The sequence below is a fragment of the Ascaphus truei genome, chromosome 17 (assembly GCF_040206685.1).
Source record: "Ascaphus truei isolate aAscTru1 chromosome 17, aAscTru1.hap1, whole genome shotgun sequence".
NCBI classification, from domain to species: Eukaryota; Metazoa; Chordata; class Amphibia; order Anura; family Ascaphidae; genus Ascaphus; species Ascaphus truei.
The window spans coordinates 14,219,852-14,241,831 of record NC_134499.1 but is presented as its reverse complement, the minus strand read 5'-3'; the positions used below and the strand labels follow the sequence as shown (position 1 = coordinate 14,241,831).

The window sequence follows — 21,980 nt, the reverse complement described above, 5'->3', positions numbered from 1 at the left end:
ATTAGCTTTATTTTTATGGGAACGAATCCTTGTTGTTATTTGCTGATTCGTCAGCACTGGAAATAGTGCTCCGTTTTTTTCTTTCTCTCTGTTACTCTGGTTCAGTCTGATATGGTCAGGCCAGAGCAACTTCTACCCGGGGAGGGGATGAGGGTGACCCTGGCGGATGGGGGTAGCAAATCCCTCCAAGTAGCCAGTGTGTTCCTGGACTGGGGCGCTGGACAAGGCATCTGTGATGTCGCCATTCTGCCCGACTTAGATGCTGCTGTACTGTTGGGCAATGACCTTGGTTGGCTTTGATAAGGACGATGCCATAGCTGTAGCCGCAGTGACTCGGAGCCAGAATCGGCGGGATCCCGACCCAGCATCAGCTGTAGTTCCTGGTCCCAACACTGAATCCATCGCTCCCTGGACCTTGGGGCCTCCGGCCATGGACTTTCCGGAGGAGGTTGACCAGGTAAGACGAGCGGAGCCTGCCTTGACTGTGACTGATATCCCTGACTGTGTGATGGCAAGTGGGCCGGAGCAGTCAGGCATGCCAGGATGCCGTGAGGACAGACGTGAACTTGGAGGGAATGAGGCAGCGTGCTGCTGAACCGTCCTCCGAGCCTGGATCTGAGTGGATCCTGTAGCGCCATGGACTCACACCGGGAAATGCCCCAGCAGCTCTGGACAAACCATGGACTGCCAAACGTCAGTTGGTGGCATCTAGTAAGTACCGGGCACAGTTGCTGCACTTTTTTCATGTGATCCTGCTAGCGGGGCATTGGGGAGGTTACCTGTACGAGTAGGGTTGCCAGGTGGCTTGTCCAAAAATACTGGACACAATGGTGAAAGGTGCAACGCGCGCGAGAATCGTTGGTGAGGAAGAATGTTATTTATAAATTACTTGACTACGTAATTTTTTCTAAATTTCACTCCAGTATTCACTAATTTGCACCAATTTATATTCTGTTTCATAAAAGACCTGGCGAGTCGTGGGTGGGAGTGGGTGGGAGCGCCCTTCTGAAGATTCTTTTAGGAAATAAAATATGAAATAGTGCAAATTGGTGCACGCTTGGAGTGAAATTTAGAACAAATTTTGTAATGGTCAGATCATTTATAAATAACTGACCTGCAGTCCTCCTCATCCTCTCTCCCCTTATCCTCTCACCCTCCCACCCCTCTCGTTCTCCCACCTCCTCCCGTCATCCTCTCTCATCCCCCCTTCATCCTCTCTCATCCCCCCTCCCTTCATCCTCTCTCACCCCCCTCCCTTCATCCTCTCTCACTCCCTCCCTTCATCCTTTCTCACCCCCTCCCTTCATCCTCTCTCACCCCCTCCCTTCATCCTCACCCCACTCCTTTCATCCTCTCTCACCCCCCTCCCTTCATCCTCTCTCACCCCCTCCCTTCATCCTCTCTCACCCCCTCCCTTCATCCTCTCTCACCCCCCTCCCTTCATCCTCACCCCACTCCTTTCATCCTCTCTCACCCCCCTCCCTTCATCCTCTCTCACCCCCTCCCTTCATCCTCTCTCATCCCCCCTCCCTTCATCCTCTCTCACCCCCCTCCCTTCATCCTCTCATCCCCCCTCCCTTCATCCACTCGCATCCCCCTCCCTTCATCCTCACCCCCCTCCCTTCATCCTCTCACCCCCTCCCTTCATTCTCTCACCCCCCCCTCCCTTCATCCTCTCATCCCTCCTCCCTCTCATTATCACCCCACAGGACAGCCAGGGAAGACACACACACACACACACAAAACAGGAGAAATACAAATACCCACAGGACAAAGGACACAGCTCCGAGCTTTTCCTCCGCTCTATTGCTCTTTGGACCCACCCCCAGGCTTCTGCCACCTCCTCCTGATTGGCTGCTGCTATGTAATGCAGCCAATCGGGATGAAGGAAACTGCCCAGCCCAATAGCAGCAGCAGCCCTGCTCTCTCCCTTCTCTGGGGAAATCCCGCGATTGGTTACTAAGCCCGGAGAGATCATACCGGCCACCGGTCTCCCCCTCCCCCCCCCCGCACACATACATGTCTCCCCCTGCATACATACATGTGCCCTCTTCCCCCCCCCCCCGCACACATACATGTCGTCGTCCCCCCGCACACATGTCCGGTATTATCTCTCATTTGTTACCGGAAACAGTAACCAAATACCGGGCTGCCCAGATTTTCTACTGGCTGAGGTTATCACAGCAGGCATCGGCAGTCTGCCGCACCTGTTATACCTGCCATTGAGTGGGGCGGCAATGCGATCGGGCGCAGGCCCCCCTGAGACTGCTACCTGTGATCGGGGAACCCTTCTAGCGGGTGGCGGTAGACATCATCGGGTCCCAGCTTATGCCTCCGGGAGCTGGCACGAGAGTTGTTATGGAGGTATGGGGGTCTGTTCACGGACAAGTCGGGATTAACCTCACCGATTATTCGGTCAACACTGGTGATCAGAAGCCCCTCCATAACACAGAGTGCCTGTGGAGGTGAAAAGGAGATTGCAGAGATGCTGAAGATGGGGGTGATCTCCAGGTCGCAGAGTCCCTGGGCCTCGCCAGTGGTCCTTGTCCCCAAAAGGTAGGGAACCACCTGGTTCTGTGTGGACTACCAGCAGTTAAATGCCCAGACCGTGTCTGATGCCTATCCCATGCTCCGGATGGATGAGCTGTTAGACGAGCTCGCCGGGGCAAAGTATCTGACCACCATGGATCTGAGCCGGGGGTACTGGCAGATCCAATTGACCCAGCAGGTGCGGGAGAAGTCGGCCTTGATCACCCCGAGTGGCTTGTATGGATTTCTGGTCATGCCATTTGGGATGAAGAACGTGCCGGCTACCTTCCAGCGTCTGGTTAATCGCCTGTTGGAGGAAATGCAGGGGTATGCCTGGGCTTACCCAGATGACCTGGCAGTCTTTAATAATTCCTGCAAATAGTGGTTGAATGTGGTGCTCATCAATCGGGTCTGGTTCTATCTAATAAGCATATATTCCATCAGTGTCCAGATGTAAATAAAATGTCCATAGAGTAATCACGGACAATAACTGAGAGGGGTATGTGCCTAGTGGGGTCCACTTGACAACCACACAGATTGACCCACCAATACCCACCCAATCAGTATTAGTACATAAAGCAATGTCCAGTATGAACAGGAAGAATTACAGAGCACTAGGGCCTTTACCTGTTAACTTGTGGGGACATTCATAGCCTCTGTGGCGTGCAACCCATCCGAGCAGAAGATCCAGGTGATAGCGTGTGAAGGCCGAGCACAGCCAGCGACTTCCAACTTTGAAGAGAGGAAAAAATCCAAGGCAACTTCAAAATGGCAAAATAGCAGCTCAAAATGTATTGCAAGCTATAAACTATACATAGACTACATGAGCGCTACATGTGCTCTGTCTTCACACGCTATCACCTTTAATCACTCCTGGGCTGACCACCTTACCCATGTAGCTGCGGTCCTAGCCAGGGTCCAAGAGGCCGGGTTGACGCTAAAGCCGGCCATGTGCCAAATAGGAATGGCAGAGGCTGTATACCTCAGGCACCGGGTAGGCGGGGGGCATCTCAAGCCTGAGCCCGCCAAGGTGGAAGCCATTGTGGGGCGTCCAGTTCCCAAGGCCAAGGAACAGGTGCTAGCAGCTCTGAGGACCTCTGGGTATTACCGAAGTTTGTACCCCACTACAGTGCCCTGGCCAAACCCTTGACCAAGAAGCGTCTCCCTCGCACGGTAACCTGGTCACCGGAGGGTGAGTGCCTTCTCCGCTCTCAAGGCTGCTCTAGCAAACACTCCAATTCTAGCAGCTCCTCCTATTGTTCCTACTTGGATTGAGTGCAAATTACTAAGGACTTTTTGTGACCACTTTGGGGATCATTTATGTATATATGTATCTCTTTCCCTCTTTATGCACCTCTGATATACTGGTCACTTCCAGCATCCTACATTGATATTGCGGTTGAACGGTTAATTCTTTTGTATAGTTCATGAGTTCCCAACTATGACTAGCGGGTCCTGATTCAGACCGATGCCTCTAACTTTGGCTTCCGTCCAGTATTGAATCAGGTGGGTGCCGATGGGGTTGAACACCCAATCGTGTACCTAAGCTGCGAGTTATTAGATCGGGAGGCTGCTTATGCCACGATCGAGGAGCGCGTGGCCATAGTATGGGCTCTCCGGAACTTCAGCCATATGTATATGAACGCCCTTTTACGGTCATTACGGACCACGATCCCCCGTGCTGGTTGCAGTGGGTCTCTGGGGATAACGCCGAGCTGCTGCGGTGGAGGCTGGTCCTACACGAGTATGACTTCACCGTACAGCACAAGAAGGGGAGTGAGCACGGCAATGCCGATGGACTTTCCCGGCAGGACGATCCGGGCCAGCTAAGCTCTGACCTGCAAGCGCCGTGCTTGGGGATCAACCTGTTGGGGTCGCTACCCCAGAGCTCTCCACATAAGGGGGTGGGGGGCCGGAGGTGTGATGGTAGGGGTAGATGTGACTGCTTTTAATAAAGGTTAAGTCCGCCATTACCCCTACCTGTCAGTGATATATCTGTGTTATGTATATATCTATGTGTTGTGTAGCCTGGTTCCAGCACTTCAGGGACCAGGGGGTTAATTCTGTGCTGAGGAGGAATGTTGCAAGTTGACTGTGACCTTTTCAATCTAATACTTTGTATGTAACTCTTTGAATGTTGCATGTTAACCCACCAATCGGCTGAGACATAAGGAGGGGCAGAGAAGTGTATAGTGAGATATTAGGGTGAGACGTAAGGAGGGGCAGAGGAGGGTATAGTGAGATATTAGGGTGAGATGTAAGGAGGGGCAGAGGAGTGTATAGTGAGATATTAGGGTGAGACGTAAGGAGGGGCAGAGGAGGGTATAGTGAGATATTAGGGTGAGATGTAAGGAAGGGCAGAGGAGGGTATAGTGAGATATTAGGGTGAGATGTAAGGAGGGACAGAGGAGGGTATAGTGAGATATTAGGGTGAGATGTAAGGAGGGGCAGAGGAGGGTATAGTGAGATATTAGGGTGAGATGTAAGGAGGGGCAGAGGAGTGTATAGTGAGATATTAGGGTGAGATGTAAGGAGGGACAGAGGAGGGTATAGTGAGATATTAGGGTGAGACGCAAGGAGGGGCAGAGGAGGGTATAGCGAGAGATTAGGGTGAGATGTAAGGAGGGACAGAGGAGTGAGATATTAGGGTGAGATGTAAGGAGGAGCAGGAGTGTATAGCGAGAGATTAGGGTGAGATGTAAGGAGGGTATAGTGAGATATTAGGGTGAGATGTAAAGGAGGAGCAGAGGACGGTATAGTGAGATAGGGTGAGATGTAAGGAGGGGCAGAGGAGTGTATAGTGAGATATTAGGGTGAGATGTAAGGAGGGGCAGAGGAGGGTATAGTGAGATATTAGGGTGAGATGTAAGGAGGGTCAGAGGAGGGTATAGCGAGAGATTAGGGTGAGATGTAAGGCGAGGCAGAGTAGTGTATAGTGAGATATTAGGGTGAGACGTAAGGAGGGGCAGAGGAGTGCATAGTGAGATATTAGGGTGAGATGTAAGGAGGGACAGAGGGGTGTGTAGTGAGAGATTAGGGTGAGATGTAAGGAGGGGCAGAGGAGGGTATAGTGAGATATTAGGGTGAGATGTAAGGAGGGGCAGAGGAGTGTATAGTGAGATATTAGGGTGAGATGTAAGGAGGGGCAGAGGAGTGCATAGTGAGATATTAGGGTGAGATGTAAGGAGGGGCAGAGGAGTGCATAGTGAGATATTAGGGTGAGATGTAAGGAGGGACAGAGGGGTGTATAGTGAGAGATTAGGGCTGAGATGTAAAGGGGTGTTGTATAATATATGGCTGACTCACACTTACCAGTTAGATCTTCTAAGTAAAACTGCGAAGGCTGAAGCATCATTTTACAATAAAGGCGCAATCCACCCTAACGTGCCTCGATTTTCCTACAGGATAGGAACCGCACTCTCTTTCAGCTCTGGGGTTCCCCCCCATTTACAAGATACTGGTGAAGTTACCAATATTATTCCCGGGTTTGTAAAGGGGGATTTACTGCAAATGGCCGTCCAACAGCGGGCCGTCACTGTTGGTCCAGGATTTGGCAGCCATTTTGTTTACCCGGAGGGTAGATTTAAACCGGTAACTTCACTGGTAAAGTATCTCAGGAGCTGAAAATAGTGGCGTTTGGCTTAGCGGGACTCCAGGTTCATACCCTGCACATCGGGAGCTATAAACGTGTAGGAGGAACTGCTCCTTTCATCCATATGTAGTGTGCTTGATCAAGTCACAGGGTGATCAGCAAGGGAACCAACATATGTCACACTGTTTTTGAACAGAGATGGGGAGGTTGCACTTTTAGGATTGAATGAGTTTAGCACATTTTACCCCTTCACTGCCAGGGGAAAGAAATGCATTTGCTGGTCCCTCTGGAAGCTACACAGTTAAAAGGGCAAACATTTGTAAAATAAATCTGCTTCCTTTGGCGTTACGCCACCCCTGCATTGGATGGGGGCGGATTTGTCTTCAAGGGCCACCAAACAGGTCAGGTTTTAAAGATATCCCTGCGTCAGCACAGGTGGCTCAATGACCGTCACCTGTGCTGAAGCAGGGATGTCCCCTGTACCTGGTAGCTCTTGGAGTTCGCCCCCCTGAAAAATTTTTTATTAAAAAAACCAAACAGGATTGAAGCAGGTAGGGGGGGGGGGGGGGGTCTGCAGCTGACCCCCTACTTCAAGAGATACTTACCTCCTTAGGGGGTGCTGGTATCTTCTGTAGTTTAAAGCCCGGTCACATAAGCCAATAGGAAGTTGCACTGGGTGACATCACAGCTTCCTGATGGCAGTGAGTGACAGCTATACCCCCCCCCCCCCCGTCTGGACACACTGAGTGGCAGTTTGGGGCCTTATTAAGCATGTTCCCCCCCATAAGCTCAGGACACCAAACAGCCTGGGATCGGTGATATAGTTTCTTAGCGATAGTCTGGTGAGTCGGCAATAAGATTAATTACGGGTTCACAGAACAAATAATCTAGCAGGGGAAGCCCAGTGTAACAAAGGTTGGAAACCGCTGGGTTATGGGACTTTGATGGAATCGCTTGGAAATGCATCCAGCACCAGGAGGCGAACACTGAGCATTGGAACCATTTATATGTGCAGAACGTTAAGGGCTTGCAACCCCCTGATGTAAATGACTGTTTCCTTCCCAGCAAAAATCAAGCTATCTGACACATGGAACAAACCGCCACAGTCTTTTTATAATCTTGCTTTATTTCATATTTGGATAACAAAATACATTTTCTCTGTAAACAAATAGCACAAAAAAATAGCATAAAAAGATTTTTTTTTTTTTATACATTTTTTTTCTTTTTAAACCTTGTTTTCGAGTCTCCGTTTCTGCTGATTCCTGAACACGTTAATGAGGGAGAATGTAACAGTGTTATTCCTACATTCTGATCACCTCATCCTTTCTAACACGTCTCAGTTACCCACTAGTGTGGCATACCCAGCATCAGATACATACCACTAGCAGGGCTTTGAATGGTGGTAACCAAACACCTGCAATGCATTTAAAGCAGCACTTTCAACTTAGAACCAGGGTGTCTCCCGTGGGCTGAACACCTAATCCCCGAGATAATTACTGGGGTACCCACCCATACCCCCTCTTGGGGAACCAAAGCCACCAAATCTCACATGACGTGCAGGCCAAATATTGAAACCTCCATGGAATCCACGACACCCAAAATGGTCATTGTCCCAGGAACCGGGGTGTGCTCTGAGCGGAGAATGGACTGGTCCAGCTGCAAGGAATCCCCTGGTTCAAATTATGAAAATAAAATCAATGTTGCATTTTTTGTGAGGTCTCTGCTTTGCTTTATTGGGAATCTCCCAGGCTTGTGGTCAGTGGACACCCGTGCCCATTTACTGGTGCAAACAGCCAACTGTTATAACTTGGTACTGCTTAGTAAATGTGGCCTACCATGAACAAAATGTTGATGGTGGTTCCACACTGGTTACAGATTTTGGATCAGTATGGGGTATCAGATGCGTTAACTGCATTTACTTGGGTGGCAGGAAATGCAACGGTAACTGTGCGTTGTACCATATTAGATGGTGGGGGCGGTAGGGCACACAGTGAGATCAAGCAGCTCATTCTCAGAGAGCACAAACATCATTGGCAACCCCAGCATTGCAATAGTGCGCCTTAGTCCCGACGCATTTCTCACTCCGGGTACGCATGCACAGAAAAACTCGAGCATCTGTTAAATCAGACGGGAGAACCGCTTTTGTATGAATAAACCCTTTTGTTGCCAGAGGGGCTTGCAATCGCCCGCGCTGCCTCAACAGCGTTTGACAAGATGGTCAGAAGAACAGCACCAGAGACCGAGTCTCCCCTGGGGCGTAAAGGTCAGAAGTGGGTAGCCCTGTCATAGCATAGAGATGAGCAGAGACTTTCCTCTCTGCCTCATGCAAAATAGGTTCATTGTGTGATTGGCAGCCTGAGGGTCTTAGAGTTTGTTGCCGATGAGTAGTTGTGGGACTACTCTAGTTTGGAAGGGCCCTCCCCACCTGTCTGCAAAGATAAGTGCTCCCCCTCTTGTAACAGAGCTTGGCTTAGTCCCACTTCAAACACCAAAGAGCACTCCTCACCTATTGTAACAGAGCTGTATAGTGCAGCCCCACTTACATATATTGGGGTTCTTATAAAGTAAAAGCACTTTCCCCTTTGTCTCAGCTTTCCACGTGCTTCAGAATTTTGAGATATGTGTAAGGTTGGCGGCCCCAAAATGTAATGCAGGACAGCACAACACTATTAGATATACGCTTCACAACCCTTTGGTTGGTGGAAGGTGACTTTTCGGGAATGGGTCAGTGGCACCAACGTCAGAATCCCACAATTGATGAAAACAATTACATCCGTTCATAAAAAGGCGGGACAGCATTGCGGACACCAGGTTATGTACTCTATCACAGAGATTAAAAAGAATGGTGATCCCACTTCTCACACCAATGTTCCCCTAGAGTGGCAGAGCTTAGATTCCATGCAACGATAAGTACTATGGTGGTGTTTTAGGGAAGCAAATCTTTGTGAACCTCCAGCACTGCAGATTAATAGACAAAGACCCTTTTAACGGAAAATTAAGTGCCCCTTTTGCTATAAATCTTGTGAAAGTGAGGGTCAAACAGCTCGCATCAAATAAAAAGCATTTCTCTGACGAAGAGCTTCTTATAGTCAGCAATGGCTGGGCAGCTTTCAAGGGGTTGAGGCTAAAGGGTTGCCACCTTGCATTAAAAATAATTGAGACCGCTGTTTGGTTTTATGTCAGGGATAGTCCATGGTGTATTCTCAGCACATACATTTTGCCTCTTCACATGGGCCAACAACAAATTGCAGGCATTCCATGTCAAGAAAACATCCACCACCCTCATTACAAGAAGTTACCAGTAACTTCTATAAAGTAGACCCACTGTTCGCACCAGGAAAGCAAAACCTTGCGTTCAGCATCGTTTCCATCAACAGAACACTGATCAAGGCCTACTGTTATCCCACTTCTAACACCAATCTGAGCACCCAATTGTCCGAAAGCACATTCCTAAAGCACCGCTCTAACAGAGTCATCATATCATGGTATCTCGACACTTGTGTAACCAAAGCCTCATCAGCCAGTTTCACATGCTTCCGCACACACTTTCTTTCCCTCTTGTTGCTTTGCTTGCACAGACCCCGCTGAGATGAAGCTCCAGATCAAGAATCCCCCCCTTGGCCTGCTCCTCCATATTGCACAGTCAGAACAAAGGGAAAAAAGCACCTTGATCCTGCTTCACATGGCCCTTTTCTGGAGAAGGGGGTCGCAGGCGTGGGGACATCGCCCAGAACAGAGATTGTCAAAAACAGGTCGTATAAATTGTAGTGAATGAGCACAAAAAATTATATAAAGAAAATCAAGAGTCTGATGAGGTCGCTCTCAGGTCAGTCCGCCAGCGCTGATCAATCTCAACCTCCTCAGACACCACCAAGAGCAGCTCACAGTTTTTGCCTCTTAACTGATGTCGTAAAAATTTCCTGAGTAGAGAAAAAATAAATTACATATAACACACGCACACGCGCACGCGCACGCACACGCACTTTCAAAATACAAACAGTAGTGTCTTAAAGCTCACCACCCGAACAGGACATTTGGGAACCCCAGTTAATTTATATATAATATATTTTTATTCTATAGCACTCACAGTGCACGCACAGCGAGTCCCTGTCCTGAAGTGCTTACAATCTAATTGTAGTGCCTGAAGCACTGATGATAAAAGCGACTTGCCTAATCTAACCAGTAGACACGGGTGAAAGTGTCAAAGTTTCTCATCGCAAAAATGTCGGAAGCATTCACAACACGACACCGTCCTAGCCACATCTCCTGATCAGTATGCTCCTCCTGTACGCAGACACGGCAGTACAGACCACAACCCTGGCTAAGCACACACGTGTGCAGTTTGTGCGCTCCCGCTGAACGCCTCAGGAGGAAGTCACACTATCTGGCCGATTTCCTTGATATTCCTCCTGTCCTGCTTCTCTGCTCTTTTTGTTCCCTCTAATCTGTCTCTGCCCTCCCCCACACCAGACTCTACTCCTATTACACCCCAAGACTGACCATTATTTTAAGTGCAAGGTGGAAGCTATCCACAATGAAATCCCGTCCCTTTTACACTCTCCTTCCTAATCCTCCTCCATCTACCTTTGTCTCCTCCCCAGTTACAGAGGAAGCAGTCTCTTCTGCTGCTCTCAACTTCCACCACATGCAGCCTCCACCCTATTCCCCCCTTCTCCTGAAATCTCTCGCCTCTCTCCTGGTCCCCATCCTCACTAACATCTTTAACTCATCTCTATGTTCTGGTACTTCTCCATCTCTTTTTAGACCTATTAAAATCACCCTAGACCAGGATTGGCCAACTCCAGTCCTTAAGGGCCACCAAGAGGTCAGGTTTTCAGGATATCCCTCCTTCAGCACAGGTGGCTCAGTCATTGACTGGAGCTGGGCACCCCTGCCGTAGACCCCATCTCCCCTTCTAACTATGACCCTGTCGCTTCTAAACTCCTGGAACGTAAATATCGCCTCTTTACGTATACTTCACTTTCTCAACTCCCAGAACCTACTTGACCCTCTCCAATCAGGCTTCCGCACAGCATACTCCACAGAAACAGCTCTCCACACGCCAGCGCATAACCTCCATATTGCCAAATCTGAAACTACTCCATTTCCCATTTTTATGGACCACTTCAGGTTTCAATACTGTTGATCACCCTCTTCTCCTGCACATTCTTCACTCTTGGCATCCCGGTTCTCCTCCCTCTCACCGTTCTTTTGGTAGGTACACCTGACTTGGTGGCCCCTTCGTCTCAAGCTTAACACGGGTAAGGCAGAACTTCTCCTATTCCCTCCCAAGCCTGGTCCCATTGTTCTCTTCTCCATCACAGCCACTAACACTACTGTACCCCCGTCTTGCACGCACGCTGTCTGGGGGTTACATCGGACCCGTCCCCGCACATATAAACAATGTTACTAAAGCTTGCTGCTTTTTCCTTCGCAAAATTGCTAAGATACGCCCCTTCCGTAGGTCCCACTACCAGTAACACACTGATGCATGCCCTCGCTCTCTCCCGTATGGATTAAGGTAACATTTTATCTGGCCTTCCTGCCTCACATCTTTGCTTTACTGTCCATTCTAAATGCTGCTGCCCGAATCCTCTTCTAGGCGCGCATCTGCTTCCGACCTCCTGACCTCACTCCCCCCCCTCTCTTCTGGCTTCCTATTAATGTCCGTATAAAACTACAATATTCTCCTCCATACATTTAATGCCCCTCTGCACCTCCATATATCTCACCTATGATCTCTCGTTACACCCCTCTGCACCTCCATATATCTCACCTATGATCTCTCGTTACACCCCTCTGCACCTCCATATATCTCACCTCTGATCTCTTGCTACACTCCCACTTGCCTCTTACGTTCAGCCCTAGGTTCTCATCTTTGCACCTTTTACCTCTATAGCCGCCTCTGTCGCTCCTCTCTCCCTACTCGAGGAACCCTCTTCTGGAAGCCTCCAGATATACCATTTCAATCGTAAGCTCTTTGGGGCAGGGTACCCTTTAGACTTGTCGTTTACCTGTTGGGCTTACCCCCGTTGTTTGTCATTTATGGACCTTGTATTGATTTTAATATTATAAAGAGCTGCGTATATTGTTGGCGCTAGATCAATTAAATTATACTTGCGTTCCTGAGCGTGCAAGTCCACTTTTCACCACTAGAGTTCGCTTCGCTGAACTTTATAAAGTACGTCCAGAACCTGAAGCATGGGGTTTGGGGCAGAGGATGGGAGAGAGGGCGAGAGCAAGGGAGGGGAGGGGCGGAGAGAGCAAGGGAGGGGAGGGGCGGAGAGAGCAAGAGAGAGGAGAGCAGGAGAGGGGAGGGGCGGAGAGAGCAGGAGAGGGGAGGGGCGGAGAGAGCAGGAGAGGGGAGGGGGGGCGGAGAGAGCAGGAGAGGGGAGGGGCGGAGAGAGCAGGAGAGGGGAGGGGCGGAGAGAGCAGGAGAGGGGAGGGGCGGAGAGAGCAGGAGAGGGGAGGGGCGGAGAGAGCAGGAGAGGGGAGGGGCGGAGAGAGCAGGAGAGGGGAGGGGCGGAGAGAGCAGGAGAGGGGAGGGGCGGAGAGAGCAGGAGAGGGGAGGGGCGGAGAGAGCAGGAGAGGGGAGGGGCGGAGAGAGCAGGAGAGGGGAGGGGCGGAGAGCAGGAGAGGGGAGGAGAGAGCAGGAGAGGGGAGGGGCGGAGAGAGCAGGGGCGGAGAGAGCAGGAGAGGGGAGGGGCGGAGAGAGCAGGAGAGGGGAGGGGCGGAGAGAGCAGGAGAGGGGAGGGGAGGGGCGGAGAGAGCAGGAGAGGGGAGGGGCGGTGAGAGCAGGAGAGGGGAGGGGCGGAGAGAGCAGGAGAGGGCAGGGGCGGAGAGAGCAGGAGAGGGGAGGGGCGGAGAGAGCAGGAGAGGGGAGGGGCGGAGAGAGCAGGAGAGGGGCGGAGAGAGCAGGAGAGGGGAGGGGCGGAGAGAGCAGGAGAGGGGCGGAGAGAGCAGGAGAGGGGAGGGGCGGAGAGAGCAGGAGAGGGGAGGGGCGGAGACAGCAGGAGAGGGGAGGGGCGGAGACAGCAGGAGAGGGGAGGGGCGTAGAGAGCAGGAGAGGGGCGGAGAGAGCAGGAGAGGGGAGGGGAGAGCAGGAGAGGGGAGGGGAGAGCAGGAGAGGGGAGAGGAGAGAGCAGGAGGGGGAGGGGCGGAGAGAACAGGAGAGGGGAGGGGAGAGCAGGAGAGAGCAGGAGAGGGGAGGGGCGGAGAGAGCAGGAGAGGGGAGCGGCAGAGAGAGCAGGAGAGGGGAGGGGCGGAGAGAGCAGGAGAGGGGAGGGGCGGAGAGAGCAGGAGAGGGGAGGGGCGGAGAGAGCAGGAGAGGGGAGGGGCGGAGAGAGCAGGAGAGGGGAGGGGCGGAGAGAGCAGGAGAGGGGAGGGGCGGAGAGAGCAGGAGAGGGGAGGGGCGGAGAGAGCAGGAGAGGGGAGGGGCGGAGAGAGCAGGAGAGGGGAGGGGCGGAGAGAGCAGGAGAGGGGAGGGGCGGAGAGAGCAGGAGAGGGGAGGGGCGGAGAGAGCAGGAGAGGGGAGGGGCGGAGAGCAGGAGAGGGGAGGAGAGAGCAGGAGAGGGGAGGGGCGGAGAGAGCAGGGGCGGAGAGAGCAGGAGAGGGGAGGGGCGGAGAGAGCAGGAGAGGGGAGGGGCGGAGAGAGCAGGAGAGGGGAGGGGAGGGGCGGAGAGAGCAGGAGAGGGGAGGGGCGGTGAGAGCAGGAGAGGGGAGGGGCGGAGAGAGCAGGAGAGGGCAGGGGCGGAGAGAGCAGGAGAGGGGAGGGGCGGAGAGAGCAGGAGAGGGGAGGGGCGGAGAGAGCAGGAGAGGGGCGGAGAGAGCAGGAGAGGGGAGGGGCGGAGAGAGCAGGAGAGGGGCGGAGAGAGCAGGAGAGGGGAGGGGCGGAGAGAGCAGGAGAGGGGAGGGGCGGAGACAGCAGGAGAGGGGAGGGGCGGAGACAGCAGGAGAGGGGAGGGGCGTAGAGAGCAGGAGAGGGGCGGAGAGAGCAGGAGAGGGGAGGGGAGAGCAGGAGAGGGGAGGGGAGAGCAGGAGAGGGGAGAGGAGAGAGCAGGAGGGGGAGGGGCGGAGAGAACAGGAGAGGGGAGGGGAGAGCAGGAGAGAGCAGGAGAGGGGAGGGGCGGAGAGAGCAGGAGAGGGGAGCGGCAGAGAGAGCAGGAGAGGGGAGGGGCGGAGAGAGCAGGAGAGGGGAGGGGCGGAGAGAGCAGGAGAGGGGAGGGGCGGAGAGAGCAGGAGAGGGGAGGGGCGGAGAGAGCAGGGGCGGAGAGAGCAGGAGAGGGGAGGGGCGGAGAGAGCAGGAGAGGGGAGGGGCGGAGAGAGCAGGAGAGGGGAGGGGCGGAGAGAGCAGGAGAGGGGAGGGGCGGAGAGAGCAGGAGAGGGGAGGGGCGGAGAGAGCAGGAGAGGGGCGGAGAGAGCAGGAGAGGGGCGGAGAGAGCAGGAGAGGGGCGGAGAGAGCAGGAGAGGGGAGGAGAGAGCAGGAGAGGGGAGGAGAGAGCAGGAGAGGGGAGGAGAGAGCAGGAGAGGGGAGGAGAGAGCAGGGGAGGAGAGAGCAGGGGAGGAGAGAGCAGGAGAGGGGAGGAGAGAGCAGGAGAGGGGAGAGCAGGAGAGGGGAGAGGATAGCAGGAGAGGGGAGAGGAGAGCAGGAGAGGGGAGGCGAGGGGAGGAGAGGGGAGGAGAGGGGAGGAGAGAGCAGGAGAGGTTCTGGACAAACTTTATAAAGTTCCTTGAAGCGAGCTCTAGTGGCGAGAGGCGGAAGTGCATTCTCGGGCAGGGTTATTTTTAAAGGAAAGCACGGCGGATCAGAAACTTTGGCAAAATTTCGCCCATCTCTACTAACTCAAAAACGACACGGAGATGGGGACCGGCCTCACCCACTTCAAAGGCAGTGCGCTTGCAGCACATTATATTCAGCCCATTGCTTTGCGACGCTTTGCTGGCCCCGTTGGCAGTGAAGGGGTTAGTAATTCACGAACCCCCCCATGACCTATACATGTACAGGGTACGTGATGGGGTGCCACGCTGGGGGTGCCACGCTGCGGGCCCTTATAACGTACGCTGCATGTCATGGAATTGTGTTCATTTTCTCTGGGCGCTCGTAATTCGCGCTGATCTAAATGGAAGGTTCTGTGTATAACCGCGGACACAATCGCGAGGGCGCTCAGGAGAGCGGTCACGTGATCTCGTATGGTGGAAAGGTCCATGGCCACGGAAGTGGCAGGACTTCCCGGCACTAAAGGTGTTAAGTCGGCGTCACCTACCACTTGTGCAATAATAGAGCGTACTGCCAATGGTAACGTGTGCCACACGCTTATCACACAAGTGGCAGCAGACCTCATTTTAGACTCCTCCCAGCTCCATACCTCCACCTCTGCCAACCAATACCTCCGCCCAATCCCCCAGCCATGTACCTCCGCCCACCCCCTTAGCCGCGCACCTCCGCCCGCCCTCCCAGCCCCGTACCTCCGCCCTCCCCCCAGCTACACACCTCCACCCGCCCTCCCCCCAGACCCTTTCCTCCACCCCGCCAGCCCCATTCCTCCAACCCCGTACTTCCGCCCCCACCAGCCCCGTACCTCCGCCCCCCCCACCCCCATACCTCCGCCCCCCCACCCCCATACCTCCGCCCCCCCACCCCCATACCTCCGCCCCCCCACCCCCATACCTCCGCCCCCCAACGTACCTCCGCCCCGCCCGAGCCCCGTACCTCAGCTCCTCCTCGCTTCCGATCCTCTCCGGCCTCTTCAGCTTGGAGTCCAGGTTGTAGTAGGAGCCTCCCACCTCCCGCACGCAGATCCAGTGCTGCCTCTTGAGCGGGAGCTTTAGGGGGCCCCAGGAGAGGCTAGACGGGAGGTTCATGATGAATCCGGTGACGTTGGAGAGGGCGATCAAGCCGACGTCCCTAAACGGGAGGATATGAGAGCGCGTAACCCATTACAAAGGCGCATGTAACCTAAACGGAGCGGTTCTAACGCGGCTCCTCTGACCAAAATGAGCCAAATGCCAGTGACCAGCTTTACGGGTATGAATTTGGGCAACCGATGCTCCATCGCGATCACATGATCCTGAAGTCATTTTCAGGACGGCAGCTGAAGGGGAGGGGGTTGCGGGGGTCCTTCCCCTTCTGTGCAGATCACAATCTACCCCTACAAAATATTCATAGGGCACTAAAGGTGTCAGTTTCTTGTAAAATAAAATAAGCAGCATAATTATCAATACTCTTGTAAGGTTTAACGAGTGCAATCCCTGGTAGGTGACCTTAAAAACAAATATATTAACACAAATGTAAGACTCTAAAACAAACGTAACCATGCTTTGGAAATTAGGCATTTTTTCTTCAGGATCCTCTGAATGGGGAAGTTTGTCAATCACGTGGTTTCTTTACCCAGAGCCCATCGTGTCAAACAACCAATACAGATAAGAGGGGAACCTTTACCTCTGCAAACCTGTTGGACACAGACAGAAGGGAACGGCCAAAAGCAATCAACCCCCTCCCATGTCTCAGCTCACCACGTTTACGTACCGACCGTCACAAATCATTACAAAAAAGACCTAAAAAGGCGGCAGAATTACAGGAGGGGGTTGCAATGACACAGATGTGACCCATTAAACATGTCACTGTCATTAGTACTCCGTGGTCCTAGAAGGGACTGACCCCTTAACCATATCACTACCATTAGTACACTGGTCTTAGGAGAGACTGACCCTTGAAAGTCTATTGTGTATTGTGGCTATATAGAATGTGACTATGAAAATAGAGGGACCGTCACATGCTCTCGGTGACACAGTATGGGGTCTGTACCTCCGCTTGTCCCACCACACGGCTTCGTATCCCTTGGTCTGCAGCGCGGCCATGATCACGTTGACGTCGTAATTCCCGTTTCCTAGCACGTTCTTCTTGTGTGGGGTCACCAGAGTGTTGGGGGACAACCTGTGAGGCGGTGACAAGAGAGAGGACCTTACTGTCGTATGCCCCGGTCACTGATCATCATTACAGCCACTTACATTCTGAGACCACAGTTCAACATCCCTGGCCATTTAAAGCAGCAGTCCCACTTGGCCAGACCAACACGTGGGAACGCAGAAAATGACCAGTGCTATTTCAGCTCCGGAGTCCCCCTGGTTTGTCAGATCAGTTTAGTTACCGGGGTCTGTGCTCCCTATAGGAAATGGCTGGCAAAGCTTGCCGATCCCGTGGGATATTAGGAAGCCGCAATCGGTTACAGATTCCCGTTAAAAAGAACCCAGAAGTACCACCGGTGAGTATCACAGGGGTCCCCAGAGCTGATAATAGCGGGGTTCAGCAGCAGACGACCCCCTGGTTCACATGCTGTTATAAAAGGTACGGGTGGGTAGTTACAGAAGACTACAGCTTTAAGTGAAGTCTTCTAGCCAACTACTGCACACGGCGTCTTAACCAGTGGGTGAGAGGACATTTTGTTTTCACACCCAAATAACCAGCTTTAAGAAAAATTATGATTTTTTTTCCTTTTTAAATCTCCTTATTTTGCATCTATTAAAAAACAAAGAAAAAACAACAACATTTAAACCCGCTTTGCACCACTGTTTAATAAATGTAAGGGGTTAAGGGTTAAAAGCAGGTGACCATATTAAAACCCGAGTACAAGCCATACAACACAACGCAAAATAAAATGGGCCGAGATCTTGGATTTGTGATGTTTTTAAAGGCTGCGAGATTCATTTACTAATCTCTCTGGCTGCCACTTCTTAGCACAAACCCGTCCTTTCTCCCCATTACTCATATGGAAAAGGGGAAAGGCTTGTGTTGTTCTAGAACAGGGGCGGCCAACTCCAGTCCTCAAGGGTCAGGTTTAAAGGATATCCCTGCTTCAGCACAGGTGGCTCAGACGGAGAATGAGTCACCTGTGCTGAAGCAGGGATATCCTTAAAATTTGACCTGCTAGTGGCCCTTGAGGACTGGAGTTGGAGACCCCTGTTCCAGAACAAGTGGAAGACAATGGGATTAGATATCTCTGAATGGCACACTACATCCCTAATCAAATATGGCCTACTCCTGACGCCCGAGACTGAACTACAGAAAACTCCCCAGTAATATGAACGACGGATCGTAACTCTGGGATTCTGCCGAGAATGATCCTACGCAGATCCTAGATCCTGGGCTCGGCTCTGCAGAGCCTTTCGCCAACCCCAGTGCCGTGATCAGCACCAGACTCGATACGGAAGCAAAACACACGTAAGGTATTTCCGTGAGCCGAGTGTATCCGTTCCCCCCACCTCTGGAATATCTCCTGAAGGGCTTCCCGTGTGAACGCGCCCGCATCCTGGAAGACGTTATTCAAGGCGTGTAGGGCGCACAGCTCCCGGCGCTGCTTCTCGTGGTAAATCTGCGGTGGGAGAGGCTCTTGCGTTTCCACGCCAGACTTCGCCTTGTCACCTTTCCACGGCACGCAGCTCATTGTGGAGGAGGAGATTTGGGGTGTGGCTGTGGCAGGGCTGAAGAAGGCTATAGGAGTCCTTTCAATGTGACCGGGAAGTGGTTGTCCTAGTGTGGACCTTGAAGTTTATATCCCATGCTGAAGTCTTTGTTGGAGTCAGATGGGAGAAGCTGGTTCTGTATCACAGTGAGGGTTGACCAGGTCTTCTTCACGGTGTGAAGACTTAGAAGACTTGTAATTCGAAGCGTTTCGGTCACAAAATAGGAAGGTGTCTACCACATCTCTCTTTTTCCTCCATCACCCTCTGTTCTTCGTACTTCTGTAATCAGTTGAAGTTCATTGAGAAGGGTTTCTAACTTCTGCGTGGATGAGGGAGGTGCAAGACAGGGAAATGCTCTGGGTCCTGCCGAGAAAGGGGTGATGCAAAATGATTAGAAACAATGTACAGGTAGTCCTCGCTATCCAACATTTCACTTTACAACGAATGGCATATCCAACGCTTTACAATGCCTCCCTGTGGGACGTTTTTCGACACCGGAATGCGTTATCCAACGCCTGAATGCGTTATCCAACGCTCACCGCCACTGATTAACATGGGACTCACTTTACAACGGTTTCACTATCCAACGCTACTTCCAGAACGGATTCCCGTTGGATAACCGAGGACTGCCTGTAGTGATATTCAGGGGGCTGGTGTGATAGAACCACCAGGACTGTAGGGTTGGCGGTGATCCGGTCTCAGTAATGGGAGGGGTGGGAAGTCACGCTTCACATTTGGGTTCTGGTCTCCAAGAAGGAATCATGTCAGGGATAGGGGGGGACTGCATTGAAGTTTCAGTCTCTATGTGGGTCTTACATCCCTGGGGTTGGTGGGGGAGTCACACTTGGTTATTGGTGTCAGACCTCTAGAACTAGGGTCCAGTTTCTGGCCTGTCCGGGATTGAAGATCAGGTCTATGCAGGGCTTACATCTCTGGGGTTGGGGGTCCCTGGTCTATCCGTGACTGGTGGTTCGGTCTCTAGAGGGAGGGGGGTCTCTGGTTTGTCTAATTGGGAATGAGCTGTCTTGTAGGGTCTTACATCTCTGGTGTTCGAGGGGTGTCTGGGCTTCAGTCTTACATTTATGGGTTTGTGTCTGGGGTTGGGGTGTCCCTAAGCATGTCTGCGAGGGTCTGGTCTCTAGGGAGGGACTCATCACTACGTTTGGGGTCGGGATCCCTGGGCTTCAGGGTCAGGTTGCAGGATAGAGGGTCTCACATCTCTGGGATTTGGGGGGGGGGGGGGGGGGTCCCTGGAGTTGTTTTTTGGGGTGATGGTGCCATCTCTTGGGTTGGGGGGAGGGCCGTGGGGGTTCAGGATCCTTTTTTTTTAGTAGAGGCTCTCATCTCTGGGGATTGTGGGTCCCTGGAATTCAGGGCCAGGTTTTGTGGGGGAGGGGAGTCTCACATCTCTGGGGTTGGGGGGCTCCATGGGGTTTAGGGTCAGGTTTTAAGGGGGGTCACATCTCAGGGGTTGGGGAGACTTCATGGGATTTAGGGTCAGGTTTTAGGAGTGCCATATATCTGGGGTTGGGGGTCTCCATGGGGTTTAGGGTCACATCTCTGGGGGTTGGGGTCTCCATGGGGTTCAGGGTCACATCTCTGGGGTTCGGGGGCTCTGTGGGGTTTAGGGAAGGGGATCACATCTTTGGGGTTGGAGAACTCCGTGGTGTTTAGTGTAAGGTTCTAGGGGGGTCACATCTCTGGGGTTGGGGGGCTCTGTGGGGTTTAGGGTCAGGTTTTAGGGGGGGTCACATCTCAGGTGTTGGGAGGCCTCGTAGGGTTTATGGTCATGTTTTAGGGGGGGTCACAACTCTGGGATTGGGCGTTTCCATGGGGTTTAGGGTCACATCTCTGGGGTTGGGGGGCTCCATGGGGTTTGGGGTCACAACTTGTGTTGAGGGGCTCCGTGGGATTTAGGGTAAGGTTTTAGGGAGGGGGAATCACATCTCGAGTTTGGGGGCTCCGTGGGGTTTGGGGTCACATCTTTGGGGTTTGGGGGCTCCATGGGGTCAGGTTTTAGGGGAGGTTGGTGAATATCATCCCTGGGGTTTGGGGGTTCCGGTGGATTTATGGTGAGGTTTTATGGTGGAGAGTCACATCTCTGAGGTTAGGGTTCCCTGGTCTCTGTGAATGGGGGTCAGGTCTCAACCGGGGGGGGTCTTACATTTCTCGGGTCCGGGGGGTCAGGCCTCCGGGGGGAGGACTCACTTTACACCTCCTGTATCGGGTTTCCTCCTAGCAACCGCCAGCCACGAGCCCACGTCACGGAACCTGCTCCCGACGTCACCGACGTCCGTCCCGTGGTGCCTGCGAGCACCGTGACGTCACCGCTGCCCGCAGCATTTCATCAGCTCAGTCCCTGGCGCCTCCTGTGCCCGCTGATTGGCAGGCCCTCCCTTACGTCACATGGCAACGCACGCTGGTTGGCTAGAGGGAAGAGGGGCGGCCGCATGTGTTCCAAGCCTCGCTTTCGGCTCAGAGCGCTGATTGGTGATGAGAACTTGTGTTGTTTGAACAAGATTTGGAACGCATCACCCACCACTTCTTGGAACGCACTCTCACTCACTTCCGCATGCCCTGTATATTTGTCATCTAGTCTGTAATGTTTATTGCAACATTACAGGTTAACCCCTTCGTTTTCAGCACCAGAAACCCATGTTCTTCAATCAGACATGTGACCAACCCCAAAATATTGTTTCCTTATATAAATTGCCTATATATTTTATTTTGTATTGTATTTATTCATATCTATTTTCATATAAACATATAAACAGCATTGTCTACAATCAGCAAAAGGTCCAGAGTGAGGCGGGCGCTAGGGTTGCCAGGTATCCAGTATTGAACCGGACTGTCCTGTATTTGGACACTGTCCAGTAAATAATTAGAAGTAATACTGGACATGTACGTGTTCGGTATTACCTCTCTGGACATGTCCGGTATAGCCTAGGGTTGCCAGGTGGCTTCTCCAAAAATACTGGACACAATGGTGAAAGATGCCACACGCTCAAAAAATTCGGTGGGGATGTATGTTATTTATAAATGATCACACAGTTATGTCAATTTTTTCTAAATTTTACTCCAAGTTTGCACCATTTTATATTCTATTTTGTAAACAAATTCTGGGGAGGGATTTGGGGATTGAGTGCCCTCCCAGCATTTTTTACGAAATAAGATATGAAATGGTACAAATTGGTGCAAAATAACCCCGCCCCCCCCCCCAATACACCCACCTACAATACATATTAAAAAAAACACCCCCTCCAAAGACATAAAATACATAAGCCCCCTGTCACGGCTGACCAGAACTTTTAACACCTTTTACCACCGGGATCACTATCACCAGACAGGACACAATAAATGTAAGTTTATTCTGGCGAACCAGCAAACACACAAAATACAC

The 21,980-nt window shown here is 52.3% G+C and overlaps 1 protein-coding gene across 2 annotated transcripts; it reads right to left on the bottom strand.

Annotated features, from left to right (window-relative positions):
- Nucleotides 1-7,227: 7,227 nt before the first annotated feature.
- JOSD1 (Josephin domain containing 1) lies at nucleotides 7,228-20,948 on the bottom strand. Of its 2 annotated transcripts, none has more exons than XM_075574034.1 (5): nucleotides 20,745-20,948; nucleotides 18,380-18,943; nucleotides 16,926-17,054; nucleotides 15,831-16,025; nucleotides 7,228-10,041 (listed from the first exon to the last, which is right to left on the bottom strand). In XM_075574034.1, exons 2-5 carry the CDS (start codon nucleotides 18,559-18,561, stop codon nucleotides 9,921-9,923), a joined length of 627 nt encoding a protein of 208 aa, XP_075430149.1. In that variant the 5' UTR covers nucleotides 18,562-18,943; nucleotides 20,745-20,948; the 3' UTR covers nucleotides 7,228-9,920. The 2 variants fall into 2 exon arrangements, with proteins under 2 accessions (XP_075430149.1, XP_075430150.1); XM_075574035.1 differs by having other exon boundaries at nucleotides 20,789-20,947.
- Between the last annotated feature and the right edge of the window lie 1,032 nt (nucleotides 20,949-21,980).

Bases quoted from the DNA above. Each gene is read 5' to 3' on its own strand.
- JOSD1 (XM_075574034.1), bottom strand. From the start codon at position 18,561: ATGAGCTGCGTGCCGTGGAAAGGTGACAAGGCGAAGTCTGGCGTGGAA. The intron at 17,055-18,379 runs GTGGGGGGAACG...ACCGCCTCACAG, and splicing joins CTTCAGGAGATATTCCAGAG to GTTGTCCCCCAACACTCTGG. The intron at 16,026-16,925 runs GTACAGACCCCA...CCTCCCGTTTAG, and splicing joins GTGTGGTGGGACAAGCGGAG to GGACGTCGGCTTGATCGCCC.